Source organism: Aotus nancymaae, unplaced genomic scaffold (assembly GCF_030222135.1).
Source record: "Aotus nancymaae isolate 86718 unplaced genomic scaffold, 86718_ANA_hifiasm-v0.15.2.pri h1tg000020l, whole genome shotgun sequence".
NCBI lineage: Eukaryota > Metazoa > Chordata > Mammalia > Primates > Aotidae > Aotus > Aotus nancymaae.
The window spans coordinates 15,562,690-15,575,504 of NW_026988432.1; the positions used below are offsets into that span (position 1 = coordinate 15,562,690).

The window sequence follows — 12,815 nt, forward strand, 5'->3', positions numbered from 1 at the left end:
TGATACATTTGCAGCTAAAAACTACAAAATTTGAAGTAAGATTTTGTACTCTTCAGAATGAAGTTCCATCTAAAATGACTTTAAAATGCAGAATTTGAAGTTCTTCCACTTTTGATTGTCTAACACTTTAAAAAAGTAAAACCTGATGGAAAAAAGTATATTTTTAATATATGTTTTAAAGTAGCCAACTTCAAGGAAAACTAAAATAGAACGCTTATGTAATTCACAATCATTATAAAATCAGCGCTTTATGTCTAGGCATTGCTCATTGCTATTTCTCAATATATGTCAATTTAAATTAACTGTAAAATGACTTTAAATTTCTATTTGGTTTAGTCAGATTAGTTACTAACTGTTTGCTTAGGTTATTTAACGAGAATAACGAAGTTTTTTTTGGAAACACTGGGGGAAACAGTGAGCCAGTGCATCTTCATTGAACATTGCAGCAGCTTCTAATTCACCACAATCCTTGTAGTTTTTATCTGATTCTCCTTTATATCATTATCCTCTGTTTCTATTTCTCAACTTTTATTTTGTGTTCCTATTTCCTTCTCTGATCATATCCCAATTAGGAAGGCAAATAAAGTAAATGAGAGGAAACTGCAAAAAGATATTAGCAAGCACTTTAGCTGCTTGCCCCTAATGAATATTTCCTAATAGCTCATCATTGTTTTTGCCCTCATTAGTGTATTAAAATGAGAAGGCATACACGTTTGATAATGGTAATAGCTAAATTTTCTTAAAATTTAAGCAATTTGAACACTTATAAGAGGTATACACTTGTACAGAAAGAACTTCAGATGAAATGACTGTAAATCGTAAGTCACCATCTCTATACTAATGACTACAAACTTCAATAGGAAAATGTATTAGGCCACTTGAAATAAACGTCTTAGAAGAGTTAATATAGAAAATTCTAGAAAATATGACAGCTTTGAAATACAGTCCCAAACAGATACGATTAGATGGCCCACAGATTATTAATAGCATTGGAAATAGGCTACTATGATAGTAAAAATAAATGTTGTTCCTACTTGTAGAAAATCACAGCACAGGGATTGTTTCATTAGTAAATGACACAGGCAGACATATGGCACCAATTATGGTTGTTAGAAAAGAACTGGCAAAAGCATCATTACTGAGCATAAAATTAAGTTTTTCTTGGGATAGGATCAAAGAAGCCTGAGATTCATTAAGAAAACTAACTGATTATGTCAAATATATTTTGCTAACCTAAAATGTTTGCTTGTTTCATGTATTCTTTATACTATTTAGCACACAGTTAATAATAAATTTATTAGTTTATTTTAATAAATTTGTATTTCTGTAAGGTGAAAGTAGATTTGTGTGGACATGAGTGTTGATCCCTGATGCACCTTGACCTGCAGTAAGGCTAGTAAGTACTTTTGGCCACCAGGTGGCAGCTGTTAGCTTTACATGCAAGGTTTATGAAAATAGCCTCTAAGACCAGGTTTTTGCCTTGAAAATCTAAAAATGAAAATGTAGTAACTGTATTTAATTATTAACTAAATTACCAAGATAAGAAATGCTATTTTAAAGGAGAAAATAAAATACTAATTTTCCTATAGTACCACCAAGTTGTCCTTGGGAAATTTTTAGTTTGCAATGAATGGTACTAATACAGTGATTTAACTTCCCTTATTCCTAATTGACCAGCATAGGGCTGCTGGTATAAATTAACCTTAGCTGGACACTTAAAAGAGCAAGTTTCTCCACTTGCTTAGGTATATATTGATAAGAGCAGAAAAGAAGTTTGTATAACAGAATTTCAAAGTCTATAGAAATGTTTGTATTCTCCTAGCTAAGGGGTTCTTTGTATTTTAAAATATAAGCTTGATATCTTTCATAGTTCATTCTTATTTATGATTTTCCAACATTCTCAGAAGATGCAAAATTATAAGTCAGAAAAACAAGTACTGAAATTACATAAAGCTACAAAATCATTAGGTACAATTCCATTATTTTGCAAACTATTAGCAAAAATCATTTTTTCATTAAGATAAAAATTATAGAAAAATACTCAACTGCTTTATTTTATCCGACTGGTGCTTAGTCCATCTATTCGCATCCAAGATGCTTTGTTCAAGTCCATACTTGCACAGCTTCACTTAATAGTTACGTGTTTTATGATTTGAGGTACACAGCTATCACTGCTGCTTGATCAAAATCCATTCCCCTTTCTTCTCATGTGTCACCCTGATCTGTGGCCCTCCCCATCACTCTGCTTGGAATGCTCTACTCAGGCATCTTTATTTGTGGGTATTAGACTCAGGACTAGCCAAAATAACACACCGTATCCCTTTAGCCACACAGCAATGGTTTACTGGTAACCCAGTGATGCACCAATTCATATGTTAAGTATTCTATTTTTTATAAAGCATTACCATTAAGAGGTCATACTGTATCTAGTTCATCTGTGGGAAAAAGGGTAATGTTTAGGAGAAATCAAGCATGACAAATAAAGGAAAGCAATATGTGAATTAGAAGTCCAAAGGTAACTAAAACAAAAGGGTACTAATTCAACATGAGTAACTAGATTAACAAGAATGAAAATATTGCAGAGCATTGTAAGTGGAGCCAGTGTTCCATCTGCTTATCAAAAACATTTGGGTAACATTTCCTCTATTAATTTATACATAACTTCAAACTTCAAAGACTTTCATAATTAAAGAGCAACTGGGATTTAACTGTTGAGTGAGTTGACTGGAGCCAACTTTCTGAGGATTATTAACAAACTTGCTCATTTTAAAACAGTATGACTGGAATAAAATGTGTTGCTAAGTTCATAAAAATGCATTTATAAGGAAAAAGTTTAAAGGGTTGCAGCAAAGTTTGCGGAGGAAACTTTATACATGCACTTTAATATGCATGTATATACAGGAGCTTTATACATGCATTTTTGTGAACTTATACTGAATGAAGCAGTAATTAATGACAAAATGCTTTTAAGGTTGTCAATTTGTTGATTTAACACTATTCATACCATGCACAAAGGTACTGCCAGTTTTCCAAAAGATTTTACAAAAAAGTCAAGCCCTGATATCATAGGAACATATACATTTACATTTTGTCCATCAGGATGTATTATGAGCTATGGTTGAAGAGTTTCTGGAAATTATTGAAACCATGAAGATTTGGGCAAACAATCCTTCAATCCAGCAAATGGCCAGTGAATACTGTGCTTTACTGATATTTGAAATTTATCAGCCAGGCACAGTGGCTCATGCTTGTAATCTCAGCACCTTGGGAAGCCCAGGCAGGAACATCACTTGAGTCCAGGAGCTCAAGACCATCCTGGGCAACATGGCAAAACCCTGTCTCTACAAAAAATACAATTAGCTGGACATGGTGATGCATGCCTGTGGTCCTGGCTACTTGGGAGGTAGGAGAATCACCTGAGTCTTGGAAGGTGATTGCAGTAAGTCATGATTACAGTGAGGTTTCAGTGAGCCATGATTGTGCCTCTGCACTCCAGCCCCTAGGAGACAGAGTGAGAACTTGTCTCAAAAAAAAAAAAAAGATCACTTACAACAAACATGGATTCGATTTTCAATAGTCTCAATTCTATTACTTTGTCTTTAACATAAGTTGGAATACACTGCATATTTTATATTTCTTCATTCTGCTAGCTCTTCTTATTACAGAAGTCTTTTTCCTCTGAGCCTACATTTCTTTTGGCTCCCTTCGCCTGTTTATAATAGCCAGGAATTCTTGCCTCTTTTTTAGGGCACTAAATAATGTTTTAAAATGTTTCTCTGGTTCTTGTAAGACATCATTTTCTAAGATATGCCTTTATTCTGAATTTAGAATAATTGCTATTTTCACTACACAGTGCAATTTTTATGGGGCTCATGTGGATTTTGGTTTCTATAGACGAATCTTTAAGAAGAAATTGATTCAGCTCCAGTTCATTTTGAGAGAAAGGGAAAAGCCACATTTAATAGCTTCACTCCCAGAGACATCTGAGGTATATTAAAGAGATAATAATTTAATGTAATTCTGCTGAATCCAGGTGTACTTTTCTCCTTTTCTCAATGCCCAGTTCTCTTGACAATGATGATAATTTATGCTATACAAGATTTAAAGTAGTCTGGAGTTTAATTCAGTCAAATATCATATAAAAAAACTAACCCTCACTGTGTACTTCTAGGGCTATTTTTGGCCTTCATCTGGCTTCTTTTGTGGTAAAACCACATATTCAAGGACAAAAGATATCATTTGCCCATCCCCCTCCATTTCTTGTTTACTGTGAATAATAATCTCTGAATGGATGAAGAAAGAGAAATACTACAGCAGACTGAATGAGGACAGAAATAACTGACTGCCTTAGATAAAAATAATGGACGTCAGACTTAGTGCATTTTACTTAGTTTTTAGTCAACTGAAACATACTTTTCTCAAAGTGAAAACTACAAGGGTCTTCCTAATCCAGAGTCACAGAAAAATTTCTCAGGCCCTTCAAATGGCTGACTGTTAACCTTGTTTCTCACAAGTGTTTGGTGTTTACACCTTAGTTTTTTATACCTTTTAAATGTCTTCATAGCAAATTCCAACTTGGGAAGGAAATACCAAGAAATGTCAAACTATCACCACCTTAAACCAGAAGTTCTCTCTCTCAACAATCAAGATTTAAAAAAAATAAACTCTACTTGCTTTCAATTGGGAGAATCTCATTGTAAGGTAAACATTAAGAAGTAGCTCAGAATCTAACAGAATAGAACATATGTACACATATGTCTAAGATAAGACAATTATTGAAGTTACATGAATATCAAAACTCATTATTAGGCAAGAAGCCATTTGAACAGGATTCTTAAAAAGAGAAAGTTTGGTGTATAAAAACTGCACCTGGATGTTTTAAAATAAGTGGTTTCACACAAAATCTGCATTTTGTGTCTTTATAGGTCTTAGGATTCATAAAAATGTTATTGAGAACATAATATATAGATAGGCAGATGAGGTCGGGCTTTTCTAAAAAATCTGCTTTACAGAAGGTTAGGTTTCTTTCTGGAGAACATTAGGATGCCTGAGGGGTCACCAGGTATGTACAATTTTCTGCTATGCTACCTACCTGGAATTTGTTGCACTTGAGAGGGGAAGAGTTATTTTCTAGCCAACATATGACTTACCTCTAACACCCTATTATCACCCTCCCACCGCTCACTCCCTCCCACTTCCACTAGAGGGTTTGGGCATAATCTAATCATCAATTACTAGTAGATGCTTCTCTATTAGAAAGCAGAAAAGTATATTAATAGAAGGCAGATTGTTTTCAGACAAAAGTAACTGTCTTACAATTTTCAGAGAACATTTACATTTTTACAAGAAATAAAGTTCATTAAAATTTATTATCATTTTAATGTTAGTTCCTGAAAAAAATAAAAGATAATTTAGATAATGCCCTGCAGTATATCTATCTAGTAACCTTGAGAAACTTAACTTTTTTTTTTTTTGAGATGGAGTTTCACTTTTGTCGCCCAGGCTACAGTGCAGTGGCACAGTCTCGGCTCACTGCAACCTCTGTCTCTCAGATTCAAGCAATTCTCCTGCCTCAGCCTCCCAAGTAGCTGGGATTACAGGCTTCCACCACCAGGCCTGGCTAATTTTTTTGTATTTTTAGTAGAGATAGAGTTTCACTGTGTTGGCCAGGCTGGTCACAAATTCCTGACTTCAGGTGATCCTGCCCGCCTCGGCCTCCCAAAGTGCTGGGATTACAGGTATGAGCGACCTCGCCCAGTCTAAACTTAACATTTTGAAAAGGTAATAGAATCCCTTTCAAGGATTTAAATGATGAGACTTGACAGTAATTATAACAGGTGATAAGTACTCTGATCTTAGTAGGATAGATCCATATTTTAGAAAGTTGTTTTTGTTTTAGGTTTTATTTACTATGCATACACTAAATTTCTTAAGAGTGAATTTCCTATTATCTATTTCTTTGTTGCAGTAAATTCCAGGTCTCTTTAAGAAGAGAAGGTGAGGAGGAAAGAGAACCTGATGACGACATTATGGTTTGAAATGTATTTTCATAGGATTTTAAACCATGAAGGAGTGAATCCATGATGATGGAATGCTCCAGTGCTGCTAAAATAGATACTGGGAAGGAAAGAAGGCAATTTAGATTAAAATGCTAATCGTGATGCCTAATTAGTAAAATCAGTAAGTCAACACTGTATTTCTTGTTCAAAGATGTAATCGTACCCACCTTTGTTCATCATCTGGCCTCTTGATCAAATTGAAAAGTATGTGGAGAAGTTGATCTCGCTCTTTAGGCTCAGGATGTAGGCATGCTGTACACAATATGAGGGGGATCAATTCCTAAAGAAATATGAGGACGGAAAAATTCAAAATAAAAACACATTGCACAATATTACTATTTTTTTTCTCCAGAATATTCATTCTTAAATGGACATTTAAAATGAAATAATCCTCAATATACAAAAGGGTAAATTAATTTTATAATGTTGGTAATTCAAGAGAAAACACTAAAACCTTTCTATGTCGGTTGTGCAGGAAATGTAAATCACAATGTGACAAAAGTTGCTTAAGATTCAGCTAACCTTGCTTTTTAATCTAGTGCTTCCCAAGGGTCCACTAGCTTTTACACTAAATAACATTCATCATGTGACATGCTGACATCATAATTTTAATTCTGAAAGCGTTTTTCAAAAAAAGTTTCAGAAGTTCACCATATTTTAAAATTTAAAGAGAGAATAAAAAATACAGACTGTTCTTCCCACTTCTATAAGGACAATATAATGCCTTCCTTATGATTAGATATAATCTAATAACTTTGTACCTTTAGCACTTGACCCAGTGCCTAATTAAAAAGACCATTTTCACAGATGTTGAATCCCTCAGTACTACTACAGAGTATCAGTAGAAATATTTGATGTTGAAATAGAAATTTTAAATAATATTTTGTTTTCTTCATATTTGATATGCAAAGGTAAATTCAGCATTTTGTAGGAAAGTAACAGGTAAAAGTTTATTTCTAAGAAATATTTGAAATTAACTACGTTGTTTTACATTTTAATTAAATTAAGATATTCTTAACACTAAAGTGCATTCAAAATATATGAATTTTTTCATTTGAGTGGATTTTCAAATCTAAGAAGAATAACAGTCCAAAAGTAATAACATATTTTTGAGAGAAATCCTCTCAGTTATAAAAACAATATTTTGTAAATAATCACTATAATGTAATTAAGAAGGGAAGAATGACTACACTCATTTCTCTTTCCCATCTGCCTTGATATTCACCAAAAATTGTTGAGATTTGTTTATAATAATATAACAAAAATAATAATGTGACCTGAAGAAAAGCATGATAAAAAGTCTACAATGAAGTATTTTCACACTTTGAAGATGCTTCCTTAGAGATGATTTTTAGAAGAGTTGAAACTGAAGCTTAAATACATGACTAGAAGTCTCTCTCCATTATTTCTAAAGGTCTTTATATATTATTTTAAGATCATAATTACATGGTATAAATCTTAATCTGAAGGTACAAAGATATAGGTAAGAGGAGCTAAGAATAAATCTGAGAAAAAAAGAATGTGAAACATTTATTCTGCCATTTTCAGTCTTCCTGTTTGGGCACCTCCGTAGGTTTTCCCTTAGTGAATAATTGAAAAGGAATAAAAAAATAATTGGGAATAATAATTTTGCACTGGAAATGAGAGAGCATAGGTACAGATCCTATATGTTTTCCCTAGAGGTTTAATATAATGCCTGATGGATTAGTCCTGATTCTGTAGAAGAAAATAAACACCCTTTTACAAAATATTAAATATTCTATCTGGCTGGAAATTTAACAATATTAGGGCAGGAGATCATTAATACCAAGGACTGTCCTAATCCTTAGTTGATTCCATACGGGCTGCTGAGTGGCAATGATACTACTGAAAGGACTAAGACATTGCATCATCAGGGCATTCTACTGAAAGTAGAACCTTAAGGATGAAAAGTAGTTATTCTAGAAGCATTAAAAAGTGAGAAGCTATTCTAATGTCTGTAAACCAAGAAAGGCCCCAAAATTTTATTTTACTTTGTCTTCATGTCAGATCTTATTTCATCCTAATCCCCCTTCCTGCTTTCCCATCATCTCTATGTGTATATTTCTCATACTATTTTTTCCCATTCTCTCCCTAGCCTGTTACTGTTTAAAGTTATGAAACGAAGGTAAGATAGCTGCTGTAATTGCTAACAAACACACACAAACATGCATACACACACACTTAAAATATAGAGTATAATCTTTAACTTCCTTATCTCAAAAACAAGCATACAAAAACAACTATATTGCACTTTATCCTTTATGCCTTATATTTTCTTTTCTTTTTCTTTTTTATCATGAGGCTTAGAAATCCTCAATCAAGGAGGGAGTTTATGTCATATATTAATATGGATAACACTTTAACTGAAATATGGCTACAGATATGCCAAACTAAGAACTCTGTCTGGGAGCTAGAAGAGTTCTTATCTTGGTTTACTCCATAGTACCAAAGAAACTAAAGAAAAGCACAAACTTCTCTTTTGGTTTTCTCAAGTGAAACATGTAGGAATTAAGATTAATGAACAAACGGAAAACATTTCATATACATTCTGCAGTTTATCTAGTGCAGCTAATTTTTCCTTTTGAAAGCAAAGGTGGCCTTAAATAGCCTTTTCACCACAGCAGCCTTTACGAATCAATTCAAATTAACATATTAGAAGGAAAGTATTTGTGAGTACATGTCTCCTTGAACCCTAAATTTCTGTGAATTTACTTTGAAAAAAATACTTTTCACTTTTCTTAATCACAGTAATAATTGATATTGCCATTAGCTTTTATTTCTTGCTGGCAAATTAACATATGGGAAGTCACTGCCAATAATTTTTGGTAGGTATTCCATGCCAAGGAGGGTGGTACACTTTGGCATATTATGGCTATGGCAGTTACAATTCAGAGTGTAAAGGACGCCGGATGGCTTCTTCCTCTTACAGCAACACAGAGCTGAGAAGAGATCAAGTAAGTGAGGAAGAAAAATGTAGAAAGAGTGGTCTGTTTCTGACAGAGCTAGCAGAAACACGATTAGGATTTTAATTGCTAGACTGAGACTGGTCCCAAATCTGTCAATTTCTCTATTACCCATTTATTTATAACTTCTTTTGTATTGCTATTAAAATAAAATAATAGATTTTATAAGTATATGTCTATTGTGTTATTTATTCTCATTTATTTATTGTGAATTCATCTTTCAAGTCTCTAAAACACTAATAAATCCACACCAGAATTTACTAAGTCTGTATTTACCATCTGTAGTCTATTCATATGTTAATAGGCTTGAGTCAATATTCTCCCTTTGGCATCATCTCTCCCACTGAAAAAGTATAGTCTTAAAACTTTCCTTTTAATTCTGAATACAGCACTTAGAAAATGGTGACTAAATTTCCATCAGAAGACAAGGTTTTAAAAATATCTTTGAAAGACTAAATGTAAATGTAATGAGGATAACAGAACGATAAAAAATCCTTAGGCATATAAGATTTAATATCTCATATAATATTAAAATAATAACCATGGTAAGAAAATACCTACGGCTTTGGTAATATTAGATCCAAGAGGTACTTTTTCTGCTTCACATAATAAAACTTATGTGTCTGCATTTCTTTCTTTTTATTAAGAGAGTAGGTCTTGTTATGTTGCCCAGGCTTGAATTGCAGTGGCTATTTACAGGCGTGATAATAGCACACTCCTGCCCCAAACTCCTGGGCTCAAGAGATCTATGGTGGGTAGTGACTATCTGGGGCTGGTGTTGGTCTGAGTAGTAAAAATAATTTGCCAAGACAGTTGTGGGTAAAGAAAGGAAAATTTATTAGACAAAGTAGGAAAATACATTGCAAGAAAGCAAAGGGCAGATCAGCAAGACAGGAGCTAACTGCAAGGAGACAAAGGCTTGCTGGTGCTTATGCTGTGTGGTGTAGAGGGTTTTGAGCAGTACTGATAAAGCTAAGGTTGCAGTGAGCTAACTAGGATTTTTTCTGTTAGCTGAGGTGTCTGGTGATAGCTTCGTGCAGGAAGATTGTGAGTTATTTGCACAGGAGGGCTATGTGTCCTGGTCCATGAAGAAAGGCAGACTTACGGTTTATCCGCTTTCTTTTTTGGTTTATCCCTTTCTTTATGGTTTATCCCTCAGTCTCGCCAGCCCAACCTCTCTTCCTTATTTAGAACTCTACAAGATTCTCCTGCCTCGGCCTCCTGAGTAGCTGGAACTATGTGCCACTGAGCCCAGCTAACATATCCATATTTTAAGCAATAGGAATGTTTAATATTAAAAAACGTGATTTGACAACCTAGAGAGTACTCAGTAATATGTATTGAAGCAAAATATTAAACCAAGTGTCTATGACCATTTAAGAGGAAATCAGTATAGTAATCCTACTGCAGAATTTCTAGAACTTTTAGAATTCATTCATAGCAGAGGATTAGCATTTGAGACCAGCCTGGGAAACATGGCAAAACCCCATCTCTACCAAAAATACAAAAATTAGCTGGGCGTGGTGGTGTGCACCTGTAGTTGCAGTTACTGGGGAGGCTGAGGTAGGAGGATCTATTGAGGCTGGAAGGTCAAGGCTGTAGTGAGATGTGATCACGCCACTGCACTCCAGCCTGGGTGATGGAGTGAGACTCTGTCTCAAAAAAAAAAAAAAAAAAGTTTTCTTTGAGTCAATGGTAATCTTTTGAAATTGATGTGATCTATCTATCCATATTTAAATAAATCAAGATCATTCTTTCACACCATCCAAAGGAAAAAACATATGCTGAAATAACTGGAGAGGGAGCAGAAATGACTGAAGAAGGAAGGAAAGATAATAAGCAATAGGAAAATAGCTGTTCTAAGCAGCTAAGCAGCTAAGATATCCTTGGCTTATCAGTACTCTAATTGTCACATTATATCCAAATGTAATATGTATTTGGATATCACATTATATATCACATTTGGATATAATGTGACAATTATGGTACTGATAAGCCAAGATACAAGTGTGTAAAATTTAAGCACAGAAAGCATGGCTCGTTAGTATAAGACAAGGAGGGTCAAGAAGGTAGTGTAAACATGTAAAATAAAGGGTATAAAGAAAACAATAATGCAAACGTGATGATAAACAGTACTAGCATGGGCTTTAGTGACTAGGAGCACTATGTATGTATGGTACACATACTATGTATGGTAGCAACTGTGGCTAACTAGAGATCCCATGTCCCACCTACAGGGGACAGGAACTGTGCTCCATTGAAAAAATCATTTGGAAATGTAAGCCCAGTGCTCTTAGATTGGAAGTAAACTCCAGACTAGGAGTTTTTGAAAAAGGCCAAAATTTTGTATTTTTAGGTAAAATATCAGTTTTTAAAGTTTAATAACTAGTACAACATTTTTAACAGGTCAAAGAACTGAGTAGGCCAAACAAAACCTATCTGTGAGCCTTTGTTGGTCTGTAGATAGTGTAAAACCTCTGATTGAAGTTTCAGTTGAAATTTTTCAGCATGTTCCTATTCATATAAAAAGAAAACCCAATAAGGACAGACATTACAAAGACTCACATAAGAAAAAAAAAAGATTACTCACCTCTGTAAAAGTTCTACAATTCAAGGGCTGCTAAAAATACCTATCTTAGAACTATTAATATTAAATATCTATAATTTCTGAGGCTGGCTCAATCTTTAAGAAACCTAATTAAAGAACTTAAATAACCTTAAGTCTCACTATTGCTAAAGAAATGTGATTTACTCCCAAAATTAAACATACACATATGCCAACATCACATAGGTGTAAAGATAGTCAAAACTTCCTATCTACTTTATTACACTTATCCACATACTAATAATGTATAATCTCATAGAGTTAAGATCCTCTGAGGTGATCATTACTCATAAGTTTTCCTTGAAGGAAACATGAATGGCAATGTAAAAGATCAAAGTCTCATAAGACAGGAGGTCTGTAGGGGTCTAGGGGTACAAACTACTTAAAAAACTTTTAGGAAATTGGTTCTCTCCTTTGCCTTTTTTGTTACACCTTTACAGAGATAAGTGGTTTTCTCCTTTGCCTTTTTAATGACAGTTTTGTTGAGCTGTTTTACCTTTCATAAAGTCCATCCATTTCAAGTGTATATGCAGTGGTTTTTAGCATATTCAGAGTTGTACAACCACCATCACAATATAATTTTAGAAGACTTTCAATATCCCAAAAGGAAAGTTTGTCCCCATTAATATTCTCTCCTCTGTTTTACTCCCATTTCAGCCCCAGACTTCTTTGATTTTCCAGCTTAGCTAGCTGATAGAATATATTTCCTTGGCATAGAATGAAAATGAAAGTCAAATTTTGATGCATGATTATAAAAAATGCTGCTTGAAGTAATCTTTAACAAAATTTTATTTTTTAATTATAGAATTTCCTCTTCAAATGCAGTTAAAGCGGAAATTGTGAAAAACCAACTACTTTACCTTATTTACTATATACATTTATCAAATGATAAATATATTTATTCTACAATTTGGCTCAAAAGATTCAAGTTTCCTCAACCAATCCATTAAAATGAACTACTATGTAAGCCACATATAAAAAACCAGTCCATCTTTTAATTTTTTCTCCCACAATGAACAGGCAAGAAACTATAGAAAAATCAACTAAACCCAAAGCCAGCAGAAGGAAGGAAAAAATAAAGATTACAGCAGAAATAAATATTTAACTTTAAAATATAAGTTAATAAGAAACTACCATTATTTCAAAGAACCTAAGAGGTACATTCTT

At 33.7% G+C, this 12,815-nt stretch overlaps 1 protein-coding gene across 11 annotated transcripts in view; it reads right to left on the minus strand.

Moving 5' to 3' along the window:
* The window catches only part of RELCH (RAB11 binding and LisH domain, coiled-coil and HEAT repeat containing), a 124,372-nt gene that overhangs the window by 56,952 nt on the left and 54,605 nt on the right, over nt 1–12,815 (minus strand). For all 11 annotated transcript variants that reach the window (XM_064379062.1, XM_064379061.1, XM_021672027.2 and 8 more), the window contains one exon: nt 6,227–6,339. In XM_064379062.1, the coding sequence (XP_064235132.1) occupies nt 6,227–6,339 (113 nt within the window). The remainder of the gene's footprint in view (nt 1–6,226; nt 6,340–12,815) is intronic.